General features: G+C 39.0%; 1 protein-coding gene across 4 annotated transcripts in view; it reads right to left on the minus strand.

The window, feature by feature from the left end:
- Positions 1–25,063, minus strand: part of slc35f3b (solute carrier family 35 member F3b) — a 47,776-nt gene that overhangs the window by 4,699 nt on the left and 18,014 nt on the right. For 3 of the 4 annotated variants that reach the window (XM_015039602.1, XM_015039604.1, XM_015039601.1), the window contains 2 exons: positions 5,859–6,198; positions 2,787–3,006 (listed from right to left, as the gene is read on the minus strand). In XM_015039602.1, the coding sequence (XP_014895088.1) occupies positions 2,787–3,006; positions 5,859–6,198 (560 nt within the window). Of the gene's footprint in view, positions 1–2,786; positions 3,007–5,858; positions 6,199–17,535; positions 17,771–25,063 lie in introns of those variants that run through there. The other variant, XM_015039603.1, reaches the window with a different exon arrangement.

Here is a 25,063-nt window from a genome sequence, read left to right on the forward strand (position 1 = left end):
CATTCGAGCAATCTCAACATTATTAGTACAATCTAATGTTGCACAAAATGCCTTGGAGTGTTAAGGCATCTTTCATCAGTGTGGGTCAGAACAGTAAGGTGCATGCACAAGTATACACTCGTGCATTTCAATTTCCGCTTTCGTGTGAATTTCTTAACACTTCCTATGAATACTTTTGCAAGTTACTGTGTAAGTGAACAATGAACAAAATCGGCCTTCCAAGACATAAACCCAAACACAACTCACATAAAAGGTCCCCATGAATCTTTCATATTGCAACAACACTGACATGTGACTCCACTGCTGCCACAAATGAAGGTAACAGACTACTATCATATCTTTAGGGACACAATAACACCGACATATTGCTAACATCTGTTAAACAAGGCCATTTTAGCACACTCCATCGTTCTCTTTCTTCTGTGACAAACCCATTGTAGATCCCCCGCATTGCCGCAGACTTTCCACACACTGCAGTCTCCACCGCCAAGCAACAGAGCGAGAGGACGTACAAGAGGCAGTCAAGCAGCATTCTTACTGTTGCCTTACTGATGCTTTTCATTACAAATAATGGCAGTAGGGAGTAGGGGAACGCATGAGGGAATGATAGGGTGGTTTGTCAGGGTTTGGAAAAAATTGAAATAAGGGCAATCCTTTCTGCAGGGTGCATAAGGTCTGCAGAGGTGAGCGGTTTAGGAGCATGCAGTGGGAAAAGAGAAGGACACGCTTCACTCTTCAACCCTTACTTTTCTGTTTGTCTCTTCTTGTCCAGGCAAGACATGATTAAATTAGACAGGATCATTGGTGAACTGAACATGCTGTCATTCTACTCTCCAGTACTGTTTATTTAACTCATACAGCCAAGTAAGAGCCTTAAGAGTTATTTGCTTCATTGGAGGCAAAATCTTAATTTTGCCTCCAATTAGAGCTAAGATAAAATGTGTTCTCATTTATATTGTACAAAAGCTCAGAGAGGGACAAATAGAAGCTGATCGTCCACTGAAGGTCATCCGGTTGTCCTCTAGTGCCTTTACTTGTGATGTAAATGAAACAAACGCATCGCAAGGCTAAACTCCCTTTCTCACAACTGAACATGAATATATAGTGGAATATGTGTTTTACAGATTTCTTCTGCTTTCATAAGTGTTTCCATTAACACTAATTTTATCATCAGACAAAGATAACCTGATTAAATACACAAAGCTATTTTTTAATTATTTCAGAAAGGGAGGGAAAAAAAAGGTTAGGGTTAGATGGTCCTGTATCCTATATCAAAATGTAATTGCTCTTCTAAAGCTAAAAACTATTTGTGCCACCCATGGCAGCAGCTACTGCCATCAAGGGTTTTCTAGCAATGGTTGGTGTACATCACTGTGAAGTGAATGTTGGGGCTCTCTTCTTTGCAGAATCACTTTAATTCAGCCCCACCGGAACGTTTTCAAGAAAGAAGTGAATAATCGACGTCATGCTACAATATCTTAATTAGATTCAAGTCCAAACTTTGTGCTTGTTTTAATCTTAAGATCCTGAACTGATGGTTTGACACTTTCCTTCAGAATATTCTGGAATGAATTTGTGGTTCCATTAATTAACGTTTGGCAACTATGAGAAGGGCTTTCCTGTTCGTTTTGGGCAGCAATGGCTTCTTTCTAAGTGTTGACTTGGATGATGACCTCAAGTGTAACAGGTGAGGCTTGCAATTATTTAGAAGTTGTCTGGGTTATAACTGCGACCTCCTGTATGAGTCATTGATGCGCTCTTTGAATAATTTTACTAGATCGGCTGTTCCTGAAACATGTTTTATTATGGCTCCATGAATTCTGCATTTGTGAATAGTAGCTCTCACTGTTGTTTGCTGCAGTCCCAGAGCCTTAGAAATGGCTTTGTAAACCTTTTCATACTGACAAATGTCAATAACTTTGTTCTTGATTGTTCTTTTAGATCGAGACATGATGTGTTACTTTTTGAGATCTACATTCTTTCTACTCCATGTTGTCAGACAAGTTCTATTTGAGTAAGTAAATTACAATTCAGACAGTAAACGGGATGTAGTTAGACTTATGAAATTGAACCAAAAACATACATTTTTTACACAGAGCCATATTGGCTTGGAGATCGTTTTTCTCTTTATAAATGAAATAATTATTTAAAAACTGCTTTTTATATTTACTCTTGTTACCTTTATTATTACAATCTGCTTGTTAATCTAACTACTTAGGTGTGACAAATAAAACTCAAGAAATTTGTAAAGGGCAAAATATTTTCCACAGCTCTGTTAGCCTGGAGCACAAAGATGTGAAGAAGGAGAAGAGAGGAGCTGCAAATTTTTATGCTGTGAATATAATTCCACGTCTCTTCTCTAAGCATCATGAAAAAGATTTAATCTAGAAGAACATGTTTATCTGTGCTAACCATAAGTAAGATAAACCAATTGCTTTCTCTATTTTTGACTACACATATTATGATTTGGTATTAATACAAATCCGTGAAAAACATTATTTTGCAAGATAAAAACCAGGAAACACTAAATTAAAAGATTAGGATCACTTGACTCAGTAGATTCCAGGAGACAATGGATTCTGATGTAAAAATAGCTCAAGCATTTTTGGGGAATTTTGTGAGTCACTCCTTACATCAAAGAGTCACTTTTACGACAATTAAAAAAAAAAAAAAAAAAAAAAAACTTTAAAAACGATGAAATGCTGCAGCTTCCTTTTTCAGTCATCTTCTGATACAAATATGTTTTCTCTTGTTTTCTCACATGAGAAAACATCAAATACACTCACCCTGACCCCCATGAAGCGGTCTCTGAGTACAATCCAGGACAGCAGAAAGACGAAGGCTTTGTTACAGCAGAAAAGCGCTGAAACATCTGTTGTGTTAATCTTCCTGAGGGCCTGCAGGTACAGGTAGTTGGTGAGGATCCACAGCAGGCCGAAGGGAGCGACCTTGGTGAAGAACACCTTGGGGGTCAGGCCCTCGTCCCCAAAAAACCTGCAGCACTCCCTGTGTAGAAATGCAAAATGTAGAGCACTGTAGTACTACTTTGGAACTGAGGTTAAGATTTATGCAAATGAAAAAAAAAATGGTCTCATCACACTGTAGCCTAAAAACTTATCTGCAATGAGTGTGCATAGCAATTCCCACCTCAGCAGTTTGATCAAACTGATTTTTGTCCCACATCATACTGTGTAAGGGAGAAATAAGTAAACATTTAGAAATACAATAAGATCTGCCAAAAGCCACAAAGCGATTCGTTTTCTCCTGTCACTGTGAATAAATTGGAAGAGTTTTGTGACTCAACCCCCAGCGTAGTGAGGTCCTGTTTAAATGACTGTTGTGAAGTCATTTAAAAAGCAGAATTATACTTACATAAACATCATCTACAGCAAACATATTGTTTGCTTTATCCAATTAGCTTTTTAGACTCTCGTTACATTTAGGGCACGAACAGGATCAAAGATTCGTTTTATTCTTTATTTAATCTCAAAATAAAGAGATTTCTCAATAACTTTGAGATACTGTGTCCCAAAACCTTACAGTTGGGTTAGGTTAAATCATGTTTGTGATTCTGAGTGGTCCAGTCAAAGCCCAGTCTTAAATCCCAATGAGGATCTTTGGCAAGACTTTTAAAATAATGTTTACCGCCAGTCTGAATTAGTTTTAGTTATTTTGCAAAGACGAATTGAAGAAAAAAAAAATAAATAAAGAAAAAAAATCAGTGTCCAGATGTTCAAATCTAGTTGAGACATGCAGCCAAAGACCTGCAATCGAAAATGGAGCAAAATACAAATGCAGGTCTTACTTTCTAGATTTTCATCACAAAGAGTTTGAGGCTGTACCAGTTCGTAGGAGTCACCTCTGTTTTCAAGTTCGCAGATATAATTGTCTAAGGAGTTAACATATGTTAGTTTTAGCTACAACTTGGGCTGGATGGGCTACAGATCATTAAAAACAAATAAAAATGAATTTGATAAGAGGAAGAAGTTTCTTACCACAAAAAAGCTGACTTTCATCATCATGTTTAGTTTTTGATAAAAAACACCTCCAGAAGTGTTTGGATGAAGGTCCAACATCTGAGGCAAAGTCTACACTCCATCCTTCAACTGCATGGTTTGTTTTATAAGATGGCAAATAATCTTATGTGGTGACTCTAAATATCCATACCTGTGGAAAATCTTATTTCTGGCATAAACAAAATCTCTGGATTTTGGTAGAAATGTATATATTAAAAATGTGCCTCTAAGCTTGAGTTGCCAATTTAGAGTAAGCGGCAAATCAAATGATGTCTGGTACATCAAGATTTATGGAAAGAAATTTAATATGGATTCATATTTTTGCACACACACATGAAATATTGCTTTCACTTGTATGCGTGGAACTGGGGCAAATCCTGTGTGGAAATAGCTCGAATCCATTGTGTTCATTTATTTGAAATGCCACAGGAATAAGTTATTGCACTGTGCACATTTCCATAAAGAAATCTAAAACAACCTTTAACGACAATATTAAGCTCAGCGTTTTTTGGACTTTCCTCAAAGCGCTGCATATAAAAGGATAAAATCAGAGAAGATGAAGTAGAGTCAGAACATGGGGATAATAAAAGAAATAGTGGAGTCTCAAAACACCTGCGGCCTCTAAGCTTCTTGCAATCCTTCATGTTTCATTGTTCGCTTCTTTTCAACCTAATGTGCCTTCTGCACTTTCAATTTCTTTGCAAATTTTTGACCTCTGTGTTAGCGGATTGCAAACAGCAAAGGCTGCTTCAATCAACATGTTAAAAGATTGCTAATTGGCTCTTGATAAAAGACAAAACAGGGGCATTTATTATACCACAGCAGGTATCGTAGAGAAGCGCTTAGCTGCGTATTTGATCATTGCTAATTGTACACATCTAATTTAATCTTCTTTTACAAACTGATCAACTTACGTTGTGCAATGATATCTTGATAAACACGTGCGCAAATCTAATTAAAACATTTCTCTCTAGTAAGTGATCGTATTTCAGGTGTAGTTTCTAAAAGCAATGCAGAGTGAGACCTCATCAAATTTCAATTAATCAAAATTTGGATTTAAAGATTAGATTGTTTTTTATTATTATTATTATTATTTATCTAGCTTTGAACTGTGTTTGTCCTACATGTCGTGCCCATGTTTCTGTTAATGGTCTGAGAGGAAACCTAAGCAGATGAAACACTTCACAGTCAGAGCAGATCAGCTCCAGTTGAGAGGTTGCATTCCCACAAGGAAGATTTACATCATAAAGCTGTGTCGGACGTACAGATCTAATGCCTCTTTCAACAAGCATCTTGATCTCTAAAGTCAGCCAACTGGGAATATAGAGATGACAGATTATATTGCCAGTTGGACTACAATATGATAAAGACGCTGGTTTATATACGGCAGAGCTGAGCTACTTCTTGTACAGGAACAGAATGCTTGTTTGTTAGCTAAAACACAAAGTTTGGCCATAAAGCACTGGTTCAGCCATCCAAAACTCAGTGAATTCAAATGATGCGATCACCTCCATGACTAAAATCATCCATCACCTACGTATACAGACTGCTTCTACAAATATCTGGAAAATAATACGCGTCTTTCAGTGTGGCAATGTAAAATAAATGCAACCTGTAAAATACCTATGTCAAATCATGAAACCTCTGTAGTCAACTCAGCTATGAAGTGAAGTCTGGGGCAGTGGGATGGAAATGTTTGGGAACCCCTGCTGTAGGGGTTCAAACTTTGCTTCAGGCAAGCAGAAATTGGCACACAAGTTTTGAAATTTGGATATTATGTTTACTCGTTTTTTTTTGTTGTTTTTTTTTTTCTTTTTGCTGACAGAGGGCAATTCTTCCAACCTCAATCTCTGCCTGGGCGTCTGCCTCTCAGGACTCTTGCACAAATGGCCGACGTAGTAGACTGGGAAGAAGAGGCAGTTCCAGGTGGTGGCGAACCAGGTGAGCGTGAAGGGGGCATCAAACTGCTTAAAGGTCAGCTTGGCCAGCTGGGTGGAACCCGCCCAGGACGAGCACACGCACATCACCATGGCGACCCCCCACAGGGCCTTCCGCACCTGCACGGCTGTTACTCTGACGCAACAGTGTAGCCTCCGCCTGCTGGTGCCGGACTCTCCGCCAGCTGCACTGGCCGACTGTGCGTCTGTGGAGCCCACCACATTCTCTCTGGTCCGGTCTTCTCCTGTGGACGGACAAACGTAAGAAGAAAGAAGTTAAACAATCATGTGGACATTTTCAACAATTTGTAACGCTGCAACCCTTATCTTCAATGAGTTTCCCATTCCTGCTGAAGAAATGCACATTTTCTAACACATTTTGAAATGTGTGCCACAAAGTTCAATTGTGTTCCCATCTGACCACATGAACAGCTACATATAAAATGAGATCAAATTACATACAGGACTCTATTTACTATAAAGGGGTTGTTGGCAGGCATTTAGTTGCCCAGATTTTATTTCACGTGACGTCAATGAATACATATGCATCGCACAACTTCCAGATGTTTATCAGCAAAATAAAAAGAAAACAATTCATCACTTTCCTTGTACTGAACAATTACGAAGTACCTTATGTTGGAATGTCACATAAAAATCACAATAAAAGGCTTTATAGTTTGTAGGTAAAACTTGACAAAACGTGAAAATATGAGTTTTAAAAGGAAGTTAATACAAACGGTTATAGTTGCAGTTATTCTTGCAGTCAAACTAGAAGAAGAGGTGTTAATTGTGTGTGTCCTGCACCATTCACTATTACGTCTTTCCCGATAAGAATAGCTACTTCCGTGGTTTATATGAACTTGAAAGTAATCAAACGTCTGAGTTAAAAATATGATAATCAAGCCTGACAGGCATCAGCCAAACAGAGGACAAAAGAGGACAGATCTGATATCTAATCCAAAACCTCCTCTCCTGTATACGGTAGGGGCGGGGGCGCATGTGTGTTTGTACAAGCCAACAATGACACATGCACACACAGCACCTTTTAACTTTTCCATTTTCTGTCAAAAAACGTAACAGCCTCCATATGTCTTCAATAAATCCTGGTGTCTATCATCCAACACACACACACACACACACACGCACGCACGCACGCACGCACACACACACACACACACACACACTCTGCTACTTCAGATCTGCTTACCTAGATTATTTCATTGCATTTATCCTTTAAAATAGCTTACAGATCTGCAACTGTGAGCCTCTTTTAAGCAGTTCTGCTATAGTTGAGGAATAGTATTTGTAAAGAAAAGAATGTAAACAAAGTAAAAAAAATACAAATAAAAACAGTTATGGAAAGAAAATTATGGACCCCAAAAGACAGCCTGCACGTCTTCCTAAAAATATTAACAAAAATAAAGATTGAAGTAAGTCCTGACTGTTGAAAGAGACCATGGTGTGGTCAAAAGAGTACTAGTATCCTCTGAAGCCCTGGAGGATAGTAGTATCTTATGAGTCTATAATGGGATTTCAAAAGAATGTAAAATCCACCATTATATGGTATAAAAAAAAAATCTTCAGAGAGGAATGTTCAAATCCACTGCCCATGTCTGACTGTGCAAGCAACTTCAACCTGCAAGTGGACATGCAAAAACGTCTCCATAAACCCTAAACTGTAACAGCATAGGGCTTCGTCATGCACATCCAGGTTTTGGTACATCTCAGCAAAGAAATGTCGCTTGGAATTAGGCCAGGAGTTGCATAGCAGGGAAGCCCCTATGAACACGCTCTCGCTTTTATTTTCTTCACAATTGTGTCACATTATCCACATCAAAACTTTCTATTCAAATGAATTCTATGGCCGCCTTCCAAAACGTTAAAATGGAGTATGTTCCTGAAAGGGTTTAAAGTGTGATGAAGAGCCGCAGGAGACAATAAGCTGATTCATCTCTGCTGTGTGCACCTGACTGAAATACCGAACACACTTAAACAAGCTTCAGTGAGATAAGAATGATTCTAACTTACACGAGCGCAATGCCGTAAAAATGGTATTTTGTGCAGAAGGAACAGGACATTCAACTAAGCCTTTGCTTTTAGCTGCTTGTCCAGTTGGAGGCAGCTGCCACACACTGGAGCCACTGCAAAACATCAATAAAAAAAAGCATCAAAGCAAATGTATCTGTTGTTGGGATAACTTCGCACTTAAAAGCAAGTAGCTTATTTTAAGCTTTAAATTTATTCTGTGAGAAAAAGTATTGTTTTTAACATGCTATTGTTGTTTCGATGCTATAAATCAAGTACATGTTGGATGTGCAAAATCTGCATAAAAACCATTAGAACCTCTCCATATGAAGAAGTTATTTGGGACAGAACAATGAAAAAAAACTGCTTTGAATTTGTGCATAACTGTCATAAAAACAGCATATTTTTAGATGTCTAGATGCAACTAAGATGTTAAGATAATAATTATTATAGTAGCTGATTATTTATATTATTCTGACAATAAATCAATTGACAATTATTAGTCCAACTTTATATTACCCTTACTTTGGTCAGATTCTAAACACTCCAGGTGGATGTGAAGCAAAGGATGAATAAACACATGATCGCCACAGTTAAGTATGGTAGAGAACCTGTGATGCTGAGGGTCTGCTCTTTTTTTCAAAAGTATTAGAGTGCATGGGATCATGAACTACCCTCAAAGTACAGCAATATTTTAATTAAGAACCATTTGCCATCTGCTTGAAAACTGAAAATCATTCATGATTGGATCTTTGAAAAGGATAATGATCCAAAACTTACGGAAAGCACAAGATTAACCTTCTGCAATGGCAATCTCAGTTGACAAATATAAACCTTATTGGAAAGCTGCAAAAGTAAGAAAAAAAAATCTGCATCAATCTAATCTGTGAAACCAAATGCACTTGAGTTTTTATTTTTTTTTGTTTAAGCACATTGCTGAGATGTTTTAAGGGAGCTGCATAAGTCGTCATCCATCATGCCCAATGAAGCGGCTCATTCTCCTGAGAACAGCTGACCTTGCCAGGTGATCTCATCACAAATTAACTCCCTCTATAAGCTCTAATGCTAATTCTCTGCCCCCCCCCATCCCCACCCTCAGGCTACATAATGTATGCAAGCGTATTTCAAATTTGCTTGTGTATTGCTGCCAGAACAAAACAAAAAAAATACAATAAAATGATTTTGTATCCAATCAGTGTGTCTGGAATGAAAGCACCAAGAGCATTTTTGCTACCAGTAACACCTAATTCAAAATCACAGTCTGTTTTTGTTGTGACATGATGAATCAGTAAAACCTTGACAAATGAAGAAAGAGAAATATGGATGTCTATACATGTGGTGCAAAAGGATGAGAGTTAAGTTTCTCTATTCTGAGCTCCAAGCCTCTTTGTCTTCTTCTGAAGGTCATCTCATGTCTGTGCTGCCCAGTTTTTGTCTTTCCTGGGAACCAGTCCCACATCCTGCTGCTCCTGCCTACCATTCTATAATGCACCAAGGCTTAATCTCTCAAATGCAACCTTCAGCCAATCCAATCAGCCCCCAGGCCCGCTCAGGGTCCGAGCAGGCCCTTTCCAGTGACGTGGCAATAAAAACGGCAGGAAAACAATATTGATCATCCTGTACCAGATGTTCAAGTCACCCTGACAGGGAAGCAAAATATAAGTTAGCATTTTGTATTGCTTTTATGGAGCTCCTCTGATTAGCTTCCCAGCTGTTATTACATAGTTAGTGCCTTGCAAAACAAAGAGAGACACGACCAAGAGGCTCGAGGGGCTGGAGAGACACTGGTTTGTTGTTGCAATGTGAGAAATGTAATAAAACTCAGTATTGTTGCTCAATGCTTTTGCTATTTGATATCACAGAAACACAAGCTGATGCACTTCACACTGACACCAACTGTGACTAATCATATCATACCAACTGTGAGTGCTGTTGATGAACAATATGGAGTAAGGATGAACTAATTAGTGTGATGGAGCTGCATGGCTGGACTGGCAGAGCAAAAAAAAAAAAAGGAGGCTTTGCCGGTAATGCCATTTGAATCAATTAATTGTAAATAAAAGGCTTGAAAAATGATGTAACAGCTAAATTGTTAACTGTGATCTTTTGAACTCATCAGTGCATAAACACATTTCCTATCAAGGTGACACCAAGGATACTGTATGTGTGGAATACTAGTGGGAACAAATTGTCTAAGCTCATAAACGAGTATTTGGGAATGTACAGCAGGTCTAAATGTGGTTAAAACCTTTCATTGCTGTATTAACAGAGATCTTTAACTCAACAGCTTCATGTATCTGAACCACTTTGTGTCCAAACGCACCTAAATCAATCATAATAGGAAGCTGTGGAATCCCTGGAGACAGGTTGAGTGTGTTTGGCTTGAAAGTAAGACTCTGACAGCTCTGTATGGTTTTTCCTTCTCTTCACGTATCTATTCTCAGCTGTTTCTATAAATCAGAACTTCTCTAGATTTACTATGCACAGGGAAATTTTATTTTAGCCCTGCTGGACATTTTCTCCTTCCTTAACAAAGAATTCCACTTGCGCAAACTTGCATCGGTCCCTCAGGTTTCCTCAGGCAAAATGTGTTGCAGATATCTATTTATCCTACATCCTCACTTATCAGTTTGCTTTATTTTAGCATACTTGTTACTTGTTCATAGGAGCACACTAGAAGATCTTCAGATTGTTTTTTTTCCCACTAGCTAGTCTATTTTTTAAGCTCTTCTCCACCCTTCAAGCCCATTCCCACCCCCCCGCCAATTCCCAACCAGCCTCACTTCTACGTCTGTTCTCCTCCCTCCCCCTGCAGCCTCTGCAGTGCAGATCTCTCCTGCTGATAGCTGCAAATCCCAAACGTGGCAGCAGAACCCTGCCTGGCTGTCCGGCCTCACACGTCTGACAACTTGGTTATGACAGGCTGAGAAGTCGGTTGCAACCCATGGCACTCGTCACTCTGTCGTGCCCTGCTTCCCCTAAAGCAAGAACATGGATCCATTTGAGTAGCGTTGTGTGTAGGTAGCGTCAGGCTTGTGTTGGTCAGACAAGGTGGCCCTTGCAACATTTCTGGAGATTTTGGGAGTGGGAGAAATAGATCTACAAGGGAGTTTTATCTAGCTGGCTGTTAGGTCACAACTCCATATAGAAGAGGGAGTGCACTGCAGCGCTTTGCCTCACTGATTTATGAGTGTAAACAGATCAATCACCCGTTACACACTTCAAAAGAACACTTCTCCTTGTCTTGCCGCTGGCTCTGCTTGGTGATGAATATGAACTGACCTGGGGAACTAACCGCCACTCTTCTAATTAAATACATGAGGTCCTGCCATAGCTATTTACTTAGCTTAGGACACTGAAATCAATACATTGAAAGCTCTAAATGTAAATCATTTTCCTTGTGCAAGGAGAATATATGTTCTCTAAACCGTCTGAACAATTTTCTTGACTTAATATTTCCAACATTTGATGAAACTTTATTGTCTACAGTCCAGGTGATTAAATAACTTTTCAATGCACATCTAGTAGTGGTGTAAAAATGTAAAAAAAAATAATAATAATAACCTGCATATTAAGCTACAATTACACTTTTGAGAGGTTATGCACTCAAATAATATATTGAATGGTCAAAACTTCAACAAATAAGCACTTCATGACCTCTAATCTACAGCTAAGCTTACAGGAGAATTATTCTAAATGACACTCAGGCCATTTTTTTCTTGATCTTTGTCATGCAGCATCAGTCAATTAATCAATAACAACAACAAAAAAAATCCTTCCGTCCCCGCTTGACCTACGAGGTTTGTCGTTTCTGAGGGTGAGGACAAACACAGAGTGAAAGACGAGTCTGAGTGTGAATCTTTGTTTGAAATGTGAATCACTGCAAAAATGTTTGTTAGCCTAAGACTACACATAAGAGCTGTAGTTTTACCACAGCAGAGACAGTCCGGCAGACATCAGTCACTGTCTTTGTAATGTCTGACTCTGACAGACAGAAGTGGTCTGTGAAAACTTGGCTCTGACAGCTGGGTCAGGCCATCCTGTCAGTAAGAGCCCGTTCAACACGACAAAGCGAGATCTTCTGACAAGCCTGTCTGACTCCATATCACAGGAGCTAAAAACACACCCTGCTGCGTCAAACAGCTGATAGGCTTGACCGCGTGGGCTGCGGGGACAAAGGCCCCAGAGGACAGACAAGGGAGGGACAAGTGTTACTGATCCCCCTAGACTTCAGTCTGGATCACTTTCTCCTTCAGCCTCGAAGGACGGCGAAGCAACTTCCTCTTAGAGCGGCAGCAAACTTTGTGTTTGTCGCTGCCTTGACGCAAACAGCTGGGTCTGCAGACGACAATGGTCGATGTTGTGTCTCCTTGAAGACTCACTTGTGTGTGAGAGGTGAACTCGCTCAAGTTTGAGTGGGTCTCTGCATTTTATTACGAGAAACAACCTAAAAAAAATAGCATAAAAATCTATTTGTATTTAGCCCTCCACAAAACCCCCGAAACGCCAGCACTACCTGCTTTGACCCATTCAATCCTCTCTCCTGCAGTTCCTTAGAGGAGTGAATTACCGTGGAAGGCCCTGAACTTTAATAGACTGGCAAAAGGCCCGGTACACTGCATGACAAATCAATATTTAAAAGATTGGCCACAACATCCTTGTTAAAATAATGGATAGGCTAACACTCCTGGTGTGTGACTCACCAAGGGATGGTTTTACTCTTCTTTCCACCTAAAGTCTAGTGATAACACAAGAAAAGCAAAATCAGCTTGGGTAAAAGGGACACTTGAATGTTTTTGAAGTGAGTCTCTGCTTGACGGTTTTAAGCGTTTCACATTTTACCTGCAGTAGCGAATACAACTCTGATCACAAGCAATTTTGTCAATAAACTTCAAATAAATGACAAATTAATAAATGTCTTGCTCCTATTCCAATTCTCTGCACTGATTCTACATTTGATTAACATATGCAAAAGCTCGGCCTCCCAAAAAAGGTCAGAAGTTCTGTCATTGCGAATTTATATCGCACTTATCAAGCGAAACGGGCCTGTTCCACTGGCTTTAAAAATTAAACTCGTAACAAGAAGTCTCATTTCTACTCCACCGACTGCCTTCAAAGTCAACTTCAGTCACACTCAAAAGGCAAAAGGACTGGAAGGATAAACTATTTAAAGGTGTTTCTAAAAGAAACTTTCAAAATTAAAGCATTTGCTGCTAATATTTGTGATACTTCTTCAATATGTATGGATGCTAATAATGTGTTTTGAAAGATGAAACGTCATCGCCATACTGAAGTTGTTCTATTCATACCAAGCCTAGAAGCATATATATAAACCAGTCAGAAAAATGCAGATAAATGGTAAATGGCTTGTATTTACCATTCATACACAGTGCTGTATAAAGTTAATTCACAAACACATTCACACAGTGATGGTGGCACCCTATATAGTAGCCACAGCTGCCTTGGGGCAGTCTGACAGAGGCAACCTTCTACTTAAGGACACAAACTGATGGTCAAACTGATGTACTTTTAGGGAGTGTCTGAAACAGACACATCCTCCTTCTGGATTTTCTGGTCGAGACCGGAGTTCGTGCTTCCACCAGTTTCAGCAGATCCTCAAGATCCTGAAGAAGCAAAGCAACCCCATCACACACTGTTTGGCTGTAGGTATGATGCTCTTTTTCTGAGATGCAGTCTTAGTTTCACATCAGATGTAAAAGGACAAACCTTCCAGAAGGTTCCGCTTTGCCTCTTTAGCACACGGAATATTTTCTCAATAAATATCTGAAAGATCATCGAGATGTTTGTTGATATTTATGTCTTTTGTTTGACAGTGGATGATATTTTTGCCTTGACTCTCTGTTATTAATAATTTATGAACACTGACCTTAACCGAGGTCAGTGAAGTCTGCATTTCTTTAGCTTTTGTTTTGGGTTCCTGAATAAAAATTTGAACCTCTCTTGAAGAACCTTTAGCAGGCTAGCACCTCCTGGAAACATTCTTCCATGCAAATAAACTTGCAGAAATAATGCCATTTATGTTTTAGGGTTGATCAAAATATCTTCACAGTTTAGAACTTAGGCTAATTAAACTAGCAACGATATCCGTCATGCAGTAAATCGAGATGGTTTTAAAAATTGGTAAGTTTGCAGCAGTGAAATTATGACTGTCCCTGTCATTTGCTTGACTTTGCTTCAGTCTGACTATAAACAGTAATTCATGCTAAAAACACACGAGACCCTTAAGACAGAACAGCAGCTGGTGAAATGTGGCCATCATCCTCAGGGACTCATGAACGCTGAATCACCTTTATTAGATGCCTGCTCTCTTTCAAGGCTTGTATAATGAAGTTATGGAGATTAAAGAGACTGATATGAACTTCTTACCCCTCGTTCCAGCAACACAGGAACAACACACACACACTCCCCAAGGACACTCTTTCATTTAAAGAGAAATCAATAATCACCCTCCCCGCCTTCCGGCCACTGAATTTGTCAGGGTGTGCAGAGGAGGCAGTAACTATTTCAGACGATGCCACTGAATCAAACCCAGGGCGAGAGAAAATGTCAGCATATACCCAGAATGGATCTCTCTGAATTGTTTTGCTGCTGTCTTCCAGATGAGTTTCCAACCAAGGCTGGTGTCATCATTGATCTGTGTCTGTTTCAGATGCTCCCTAAAAGTACACAATGCGACTGGCCCCATGGAGCTTATGAGGATTACTGACATTATTGGGGAAGCTATAATTTTGTGTCTGACTTTGAAAAACACCCAATTAGACCCCTGGCTTTGGTTCCATGTCCGCAAATTTGATGGAACACATTTCATATAAACCTGTGGGGATGCTAACTGGAGACAAAAAAAAGAAAAAAAGAAAAAGAAAGTAAAAAGGAGTCCACAGTACACCCCAAACTGGAAAAACAGGAACTTTTTGTCAGCTGGGTGCAAGTTGTTAGTGAGGAGAACAGAGAGGTTTTTTTTTTTTTTTAAAGCTGGTGTTACATAAGCAACAGAGACTCTGACAGGCTGAGTGTTGATCCGCTATGGCCCCCTGTGATTCCTGTCTCCTTCAAAGCAGCTGCTGAATGTTCACATCTCCTCTCGCTGGTTTACAATACAGCATCACCCTAAATAAACGTTCCCGAAATGTTTCTTTCTCCTCTCTTTTTTTGGTCACTTTCGGTTTACTTTTGGAAACTCTGTTCGAAGGAGCTTGTCGAACCGTAGCCTAATATCTCAGCTGTTCTGAAAATAAATGAAATTCTGCAGTAATAAGCTAAGAATTCAGCAGTTGTGATTATTCTGCAGGTTCCTCAAAGATACTGCAAGCAGGGAATATGATGTAAACAGCTCAGGCATTTTATTAGTTAATTTTCTGCAGTGTGCATCTAAAACTGCATGAGGATTCCTTATTCATATTCTTGCAGCTGGTCATTTATTCTGAATAAAGCAGTCAGACATTTCCGGATCTAGACCCCAACACTGCAGCTCTCGAACACAGTGAGTGCAGACAGAGAGGTGAGAACTGATGTGTATTATTCAGCAAACAGGACAAAATGCTTGCATTGTAGGGGTAAAGAGATAAAAAAAAATTATACACAGTAGTGTATAATGGTTAGTGTATATGTATTTTGTATATAATTTTAGCAGGGTTTTTTTTTCAGGACTGCCTTGTGTTTAGGTCCACTCATCTTTGCATCTAACACTGACTAACTTGCCTTTCCCTGCTTAAGTACAGCATCCTTGCAGCAGCATGATACTGCCACCACCATGCTTCGCTGTGAAGGAGGGTGTGATCCAGACGTGGTGCAGATAGTTTTCTATCACACAGCTTCTTACCCATGTATATTAAACGTAGGCAAAAAGTTGGGTTTTTATTCATATCTTACTGGAATCCCCTTCCACATGCTTGCTTTGTTCTCTGTATGGCTCGAGGTAGAACTTTAACTTCCTGAATTTATTTAAAGTATTCCAAACTAATAAAGGATTATTCATTTGAAAAAAAGCACATACAACATGTGACAAGGGGACAAAAGTCTCAGGGGCATTATCACTGCAAAAATCCCTTGAAGAAGAGGTGGAGGTGATGGAGCACATCAGTTTAGACAAGAAAAGCAAGTTTACAAGAAGGGACACAAACACTGCATTTCTTAAGGACGCTCAGGCCATTTGATGCAAGACACTGCATATCTTCTAAAATCTCTGTGGCTGAGAGTCCAGTTAATCAGATGAGGCAGGATTGCCCAACTGTGAGGCGGAAGCTCGGCCAGAGACCGCAACTCCGAGGAGGTGCTGTGTGGAAATAGGCAGCGCTTTGTAAGAGCAAATGTTTAGACACCCCTCAATGGCTGCTATGGGAGATTCAGGGATTCCTCTATACATGCATGATGGAATCACAACAACACTCCAGGTATGTTTTTGATGAGGGAATAACATTATGAAGCTCAAAAAGTCAATTCTGTAAAATACCCCCCCACACACACACTTTAAAAATGCAGGCTACTTCCTGTGGTTGCTCTTGTAGCTCCAGGAGCTGATCTTAGAAAGAAAGATGATGCGTAAACCGCTTGACAAATAAAAAAGAAAATACTTGCATAATCTGCAAAGTATATAGACAAGAAATCAAAGGCAACATTAGCAAGATTGCAGTAAAAGAAGATTAAAGGTCATTTCCAAAGCAACAATCTTTCAGAGCAAATCCTTCAGAATTTACCTGCCTCAGTATTTCTTTGAGCTTAATTTTGCTCCTATTTTTCTAAATAAATAATAGTACCATTTGCAACGTATTAATCTGGATGTGTTTAATAAAACATGACCCAGAACACTTCAGTTAACGGCACTGTGAAATCAGCAGCCACTCAACTTTTTTTTCTTCTTTTGCTTTCAGCTCAGGCAAAAACCCTGAGCTGAAATTTTTTAAAAGGCTGCATCATTGCACAAGCATGAGTCAGTAGAGGAAATCAGATGATGTATAAGTGAGGTACGCCTCTCTGGTCCCAGCAAATCATAGCATTAAAACACTGTTAGATTGAACCTCTTTTCAGTAAAATTTCATGAAAAAGAGGCATAGGATCTATGCTCGCGTTCCAGCTGCTGTATTCTTCTGTATTCTCGTTACACTTGCAGCCAGTGATGGATGAAGGGTGGGGAGAATGAGAGGGAATCCCTGCTGCAATAACAACTTAAAACGCTCCCTGAGGACGAGCAGGGTTTTTAGCACATCACACCAACACAAGCATCTGGGGAAAAAAAATAGCTTGTGACTTGGACTAATTTCAAGGACTATTGATCAAATTGAACAGAAATCAGAGGGAGTCGTTTTAAAAATGCTCAGACGTCCAAATACTGAAAGAATGCAAAGTTGATTTAAAGCCTTTATATCTTAGTCGCTGTCTGATTTCTCTGTTGTCTTTGTTTTTTTTTTTGTTTTTTTTTTTTGTTTTTAACGATAAGCCCTTTTTTTTAACCCTGTTCCTGCCTGTTAGTAGCTGTTTTGTGAGATAAAGCGGTGGTCGGGGTCCCGGAGTCCCGCTGAATGGGCAAAGACTCTCCCTACCTTCCACTTTGGTGAGGGTGAGCACCGGACTGTTGCAGGCGGACAGCGGGGCAACCCTGGCGGAGTGCTTCTTCATGATGATGAGCTCGGATGGGCTGAGCTCCAGACCGCTTCGACTACATCCCTGAAGCTGGTTCGGTGCAGACTCCAGACCTCTTGATGGGACCCCTCACACTCGGCCCTCTGCTCTCTGTCCCCTCGTATCCATCCGACTCCACTGCTTCAGGTTTTTTTTTTTACCCCCGCTTTCCTCTCCCCCCCTCCACCTGCTCCCTCCTTCCCGCCCCAAATCTGCCTCACTCGGTGCGTCCTGGCTGCAATCTCCTTCACGTATAGTTAGGCATTTGCTGCAATTCGCCCACGTCACGAACTAATTAGTTTCACAACCACGTCCGTCCGTCCACACATCACCCCTCATGTTGTAGCCCGGTGGTCCTCCCAGATCGTCGTCCTCCTCCTCCTCCACCTCGACCTCCTCCTTTTCCTTCTCCTCCTCCCGCTGCCGCGGTCTCCAAGTGGAAAAAGGAAACTCCGCATGCAGCCCAGAAGCAAGAGTCGCTGACCCGGTTCGGAGGCGTAAAAACAAACTTCAGCTCTATAAATGGACCGTTAGTGACAGAAATGGGACCGAGACATAGGGGATGGGAGGGTTATGTGCTGGTTTTCCAATGGACAGCAGGCAATTAATATTGCCAATATGGCTCACCACCCTGGGCGCTATTCTAGGACATTGGGTAGCTGATATAAATCAGTTGGGACTGTAAATTTTAGTTTTTATCATTTCTAGTCAATGTGTGGGCATGGGCTGTGGGAGAAAATATGCCTGTAATGATAAAGTTGGTGTTTAAGGTTTAAAGAGATAGAAACTAGGAGGTGCTAGACAATCTTTCCTTTTTCTACTGAACAAAAACATGCTCTTCTGAAATCTTTGTTTGTTTTGTTTTGTTTTTAACAGTGTATATCTTGTAGCCCCAGGTAGACTGTTGGGCTTTAAAAGCCTAGATTACTAATGTTATGCATTTTTTAATTTTAAAAGTATTTTTTTCTCCACTACATCTTCTATGGCCACCAACCACCAGGGAAATATACAGCAGAACAAGTTCAAAAGATTTGAATACCTTTGCAAAGCACTTTATCAGCCAAAATTTTGTGCTTACAAAATTTGTAAACACCAATCAAAATTTTGGTGTCAACAATCCTGGTGTTTACAAAAAAAAAAAAAAAAAAACAGAAAATTGGTGTTTACAAAATTGTAGATCCTTAGAAATTTTTTTTACCTTCACCACCTCTGATAAAGGTAAATAAGACAACAATTTGCACAAATCTTCTACGTTTGGGGAAAAATATGCAAGATAGGACACTTTCTATGCATGGTCTTTATTTATTCATTAAGTCCTCAGATTACTCACTCAGCTTATAACAAATCACAAAACTAGATATGAGCATTCTTTTCATTATAAATCCTTTCTTTGTATTGTTCATGATTTTGACAAATATAATTCATGTTTTTTCTCATCTATTTAAACTCATTTGTATTATTTTAACCTACAGACTAACTCCTGTTGTGCCTGAACATGATTAATGAACTTGTTGATTAGTGGCTCCAAATGAAGCCCCAGACTGGTTTTCTTGTTCTACCATGTCTTCATTGCTCCTGACCGTCATTTTATCAAAACCAATTTTGTTCAGTTTCTTGACTTGTTGAAAAGAGACTTTTCCATAAATTTCTGGCTGCTTCTTAACTCTTGTTCTGACTTTGAATCAGGAAGAGATTGGTGTTGGAGCCTCAAGTGGCAATTTCGACCTTCGGATCAATTTTTTCCTCAAACTATAAGCTGTCAGACAGTTGATAAGGCCAGCTGTTCATCTGAGAGAGTGGCCAAGTGCATCTGTAACTTACCACAATCTCATTTTTGTTGGATCCCAAGGAAGCCATAGTACATGATAAGAGGAGGAGAGGTAAGCAGGGAGAGGTCTGCAGAATATTAATCTGTAGGGGCATTTCCCAATCCTGCAAAGTAAACTTAAAGTAATTTAAATACAGGCTAGTGTGTCGGTTAAGCCTTTTGCAAATGTGTGTACAAAATCCACTTAATAAGAGCAAGCCTAAAGGAAGCTGCACTGAATAATTCACCACTTACACTGTACGGCACACTCGTACAAGAATCCCCTCTTGTGCCAAAATAGGACAGGGAGCTCCAAAGGAACTCAAACTCTGCAACCAAATCCAACACTCCCTTCCACATGGTCTGCATTTGGGTATATAAAAGGGAATTGTATGGGAAAACTGAAAAGGAGGTAATGAATGAAGAACAAAAATTTATACTAAATGGCCTCAGTTGACAGAGCAAGGTGGAAAAACATGACGTCTATGAATTGTACACAGCAAAAGGCAAACGTGTCTCTGCCTCAGTCACATTCTAGCATTGCACCTGCCACCTGTATGTCTTGCATTTACTTCAAAGCCATCAATTTTCAGCTGTTCAGCATGAAGAAAGCTTGAAGACTTAATGAAAGGAGCGCATGTGATAGCATTCACAAATAAGCCAGGGAGGAGGAAAGATTGGAGCGGTTGAGATCATTAAGAGATTCCAGTCAGTGATTCATGGACTTTTATCTGCAAACATGGAGGAGGATCAAACAAGTGCACCCTCCAAAATACCACATGACAACTCCATCTTTGTAACACACTGTATTTGGGATAATTGCGAATGATCAAGAACATCAACTAAAAAAAAAAAAGAAAAAGAAAGAAGAAGAAGATGCTCTGAGGGGGCTGCATCTGCAAACTCGTTTTATTTAGAGGCAGAAAAAAGCAGATCTGGAATGGAAGGTGATTTTTCTCCAACACGCACTGGGATGTTCTGGATCTCTCCAAAGAGCACTATGAGCTTTTTCTGTCTTTTGTTTATTTAAGCTGAAAGAGGGAAGATACAGACTGCCAGGTCAAGCAATCTTTAACCAGCGCATGGATTTAGAGACGCTTCTGGGATGGAAAGAAAACAGAATTACATCTTACAATCTGTATGTTAGGACTGGAGTAATCTTACTACAGGAAAAGCTTGGTAACAAAACAATAACAAAAGCATTTATACAACATTTTCACAACCTAAATGGACACTAAAACTAATCCCATCAGTATTTATTAAAGCAAAGCAATTTTATGAAACAAACAGTGAGTTCAATGGGTTTACAACACTAAACAGTGTTAACAAATCCCCAGTTATACTATGTTTTCTTTAATATCTTACATAGTTACTATTTCTGCTGCTGAACATGAAACGGAACACTGTGTTGCGTTTGAGAAGAGGTTATCGATTAGTTTGTAGTGGAAACAAATCGGCCCAGACTGCTGTTATGTGCATTTAAGTGTGAATGAATTGGGATGATTTGATTAAAATGAAACAATAAGGCCCATGTGAGCATGTACCTGACTCAATTTGCATACAGCAGCGGCATAGACTCTTTCTTTCTTTGCCAGAGCATCAATCGATGTGTTGTTTTTATTTCCAATCCCATTACAGAGCTAATCTTTACTTAAGACAAATCAATTCCTTGTTGAACAATTGGAGCAGCTATTTACTGCAGTCCTTACTGCACCTACATCAAACTTGGATTCTTTAAGAAATTATACTTAGTTGGAGTTCTCTTTCACAATGTGTGAATGTGTTTATGTGTGGGTGAGTCACTGAATGTAGCAGGACATTTAGCATTTATAATGGTATTTTAATGCTGCATATTGCGAGTTTCATTTGGTTTTAAACCATCTTTTTGGTAGCATTTTGAGGCAATGTTATGTAGCAAAAAGATTGCTAATCCTATTGGTATTCCTAATGTTATGCACATTTCTGAATTTGAAGAAAGTAATACAAAGACGTCTCTTATAATAGTGGAAATTAGAAAGTAGAAATAATTTTGGCAATTGTAACAACATCTAAAAGAGGAAAAATTCAGTTTGATTTAATGTCAGACAGAGAACGTGTTGTTTCATGTAGTGAATGTAAATATCATGTTTCAACTGTATTCATCTACCACTTCCTCATCCAACCTAAACAGCTGCTGGATACACATTTTCTTCAGTAAGTAGCACTGGCTCCCCCTATTGTCAAGCTACTGTATAATATGAATATTTTAATTACATGCTTTACTGGTTCAACAATAACACTGGCTATCACACAGTGGGAAAACACACACACATAGTGTTATTATTGTGGTATAAAAACAGAACCAGCATTTAATTTTTTACCTCTCTTCTGTTCTAATATGTTCAATTTATTTTTTATTTTGCACAGGATTTCAGCACTTTTGAAAGTGGGCTCATTTTGAGTATATTTAAGCCAATTCATTTGTGATTTTGAATGGATGCTCTAGTTAAATGTCATGCTAAATGTCCTCTGCCTAAAAGTCAACTCCCCCAGACTGCATAACACATTTCTCTCTAAAATGCTTGTCTTTTTCCACAGATCTATCTTAGTTTCTTTTTAACATACCAAAATGGGAGCATAGTTAGAGTTTTAAAGACTCCTCAATAGCTTTACATGACCTTTAGACACACATTTCATGATCTTTGGTGACAGCCTTAATATCTCGAACTTTAGCAGCTCCTTTCCATTTCGTACATTTAAAGCATTTTAAACAGTCGGAGCTGCTCCCCAGCTGTTCAGAATGAAAGCTCCCCTTTGAACCAAGCTTGTTGCTCAGTGCTTGAAATTACTTAAATTGTTCACAATTGCTGTAATTATGAGACAGCAATTCCAGAATACAGATAATTGCTTCATGCATTTAAACATCCGAGCAGTTTTAACACGAACAACTGCAATCATCTGGATGTGATGTTTTTTTGATTTTTCATTTTTGGTTTTTATATTGCCTTTCAAAATATATTTTACAGAATTTATGTTAGAACTACAGGGGTTTTTGTTTTTTGGACTTCTTACAACTCTATGTGAAAGACCCAAGTAGTGCATAATTGTGCTTTGGAAGAAGACGGATGGATGATTTTAAAAGGTTTTTGCAAATCTAATTAGGACAAAATATGTCAGAAACTTGTCTCCAATCTCCTTTATTCTAATACATTTAAAGCCACTGCAACCAATTACCTTCCGTTGCCACCCAATTAGTAAATAGAGCCCATCTGTGAATAATTTAACCTCAGTATGACCTAGCTAAAGAATATTAGTGAACAAACATCAGTTTAAAGCAGGCGAAGATTACAGACAAGATTCCAAGCTTTAACCATCTAATAGAGCAACATTCAATGACAAGACTTTGGTACATGTGCAAAGATAAAAAGATAAAAAATATTCACTGTAAACTAATAGGCCAGGCAAGGAAAACATTATTCAGAGAAGCAGCCAAGAAACCCATCGTAACTATAGAGAAGTTGCAGAGATTCAGGTAAATAATATGTCAGCAAGACAACAATCAGTCTTGCAGTCCACAAATCTGGACTTCATGGTAAAAGAAAGCCATTGTTGGAACAATGCCCTAAAAAGCAAAAATAAATAAAAAGTAAAATAAAAGCTGAATACTTTGTGTTGTACCAAACATTTCCCATCTACAAAGATATAAAATTGTCATCAAATATATCATCCTAAAAAAATTTGCAGAAAGAGTTCATCTGCATCAGCTCCACTTGCTGGATGGTCTAATTCATGCCATTCTTTCCTCAGGCGCTCTCACTGTCCTGAAGGATTCGTGACACTGCAGTTGAACTATTGCTCCTCTGGAGGGCACTGCGACCACAGAGTCACAGACAAAAATGACACCTGATCAGGGTTTAGATAAAAGGCGGCTAGGAAATCAACCTGCAGGCCAGTACTAAAGGAAAGACAGGGATGGCAGCAATGGAGGTTATAAAGTGACCCAGATACACTGCTTTAACACACACACACGCACACACTACCTGTACAAGAAATATGTAAGGACAGATACCTTCAAGAACTTAATGAAACGCAACAGATGATGAATAAGTGAATTAATTAAAAATTATATATTAGGTCAAATATAGTAAAAATACATATATAGAAACTGTTCTTTGTGATGACATCACTCCATTGGAGCACATTTTTAAAGCACAAAGCCAGTGTGAGGCACTCACTTCAATCTATGGCATTTATTTTTCTCTCCGTTGTCTGGTGACAAAAAGCTGCAGGGAGTCCAGAGTGACCTGGAAAACACTGACAGTTCTTAAAGAAGCCATGGAATATATATTGTTTATTGCAAATTGATATTTGAAAAGGCTTTTACATTGACAGATTACAGTCAATAGAAAGTAAAGAGAGTTGCATACTTTTTTTTTTGCATGATTGTCAGTTGTTTTCAAAATAACCTTACTCGTAGAAGACGTCTATATTTGAAAAAAAAAATGTCATTTTCTGAAATAGATGAGCATTGCAAATTTTACACGGACACATGTTCCTCATTAACAGAAACAGGAAAGCATGAAGCGTGTAAAAGGCATGCACTTAGCATGCAGAAAAAGGGTTTCATGCACTGCTGCATTTCAGGTTTCTTTTTTTTTTTTAGCCCCACTGTTAGAGATGTAAATGAGCATGAATTCCAATGAGGTTTTATGAATTCCAAAACAAGGTTCCAGAGTTTCCCCTCTGTGCTGAAATTTTTTATTCATCCCTCAAGCAAAAAAATAAAAAATAAAAGCATACATTCTCTTTTATCGACTCAGAGATTCAGGATTAAAGGGCAAGCTTAATCAAAATTTAAAGCTAGAAAACATAGAAATCTTGAAAAGTGTGATGCATAAATAAATCACAACCTGACTTTCCATTATTTTTCAAAACAGCTCAGTAAATTTCATGCTTTTGGCACAAAACCTGCCTTTGGAGCAACAACTTCCTAACACTGTATAACAGTTAAATGTGAATAATTATACTGCATACGTAAATGCAGAGGGGGACAGCCAATTGGTTTCAACAGGAAATAGTGTTTTTCTGAAAAACGAGCTTCTTGATGGATATGCAATGAAAGCACTGGATGTGGGGCCCCATTGATAAAACAATAAAGGATGGTGTGAAAGCTCTTACGAGCGCCAAAGAAAGAAAAGTCGATCAGAGTCATAAAAGTCGAGCTCTCGTTACTCACCAAAAACTGTGTTTCTGTAGCAATTGTTGGGATTCAAGAGAAGCACCAACCAAAGGTGCATTTCATGCTACGGCCAAATCATCAAGGTGATGACAAGTGTTGGTCATCAACTTTATCAGGTGATTATGTTGTTTTGCAGAGGGATTTGTGTTCGCCATGTCCTCTGCCAGTATAAAGTACCAGCTGGAATCTTTAGATGGTGTTAATAATTGAACCAATAACTGCTCTCTCCAAACATGTCTGCATTTTTTTTTTTTATCTGAGCCAAGTGAATTTCATTTCAGTATTTAGACTTCCTTTTCTATCACAATATGTTAGTTTTAGCTTGAAGTGACTTTTTAGGCTCCAGTGGCATACTGTTGTAAAAAAATACTAACTGTAGGCAGATTTATGTAGCTAGAGTGTCTTGTCCTTCTCCTTGAATTAA

This window comes from Poecilia latipinna, unplaced genomic scaffold, assembly GCF_001443285.1.
Source record: "Poecilia latipinna isolate Pla-1442-1.1 unplaced genomic scaffold, P_latipinna-1.0 Scaffold477, whole genome shotgun sequence".
NCBI classification, from domain to species: Eukaryota; Metazoa; Chordata; class Actinopteri; order Cyprinodontiformes; family Poeciliidae; genus Poecilia; species Poecilia latipinna.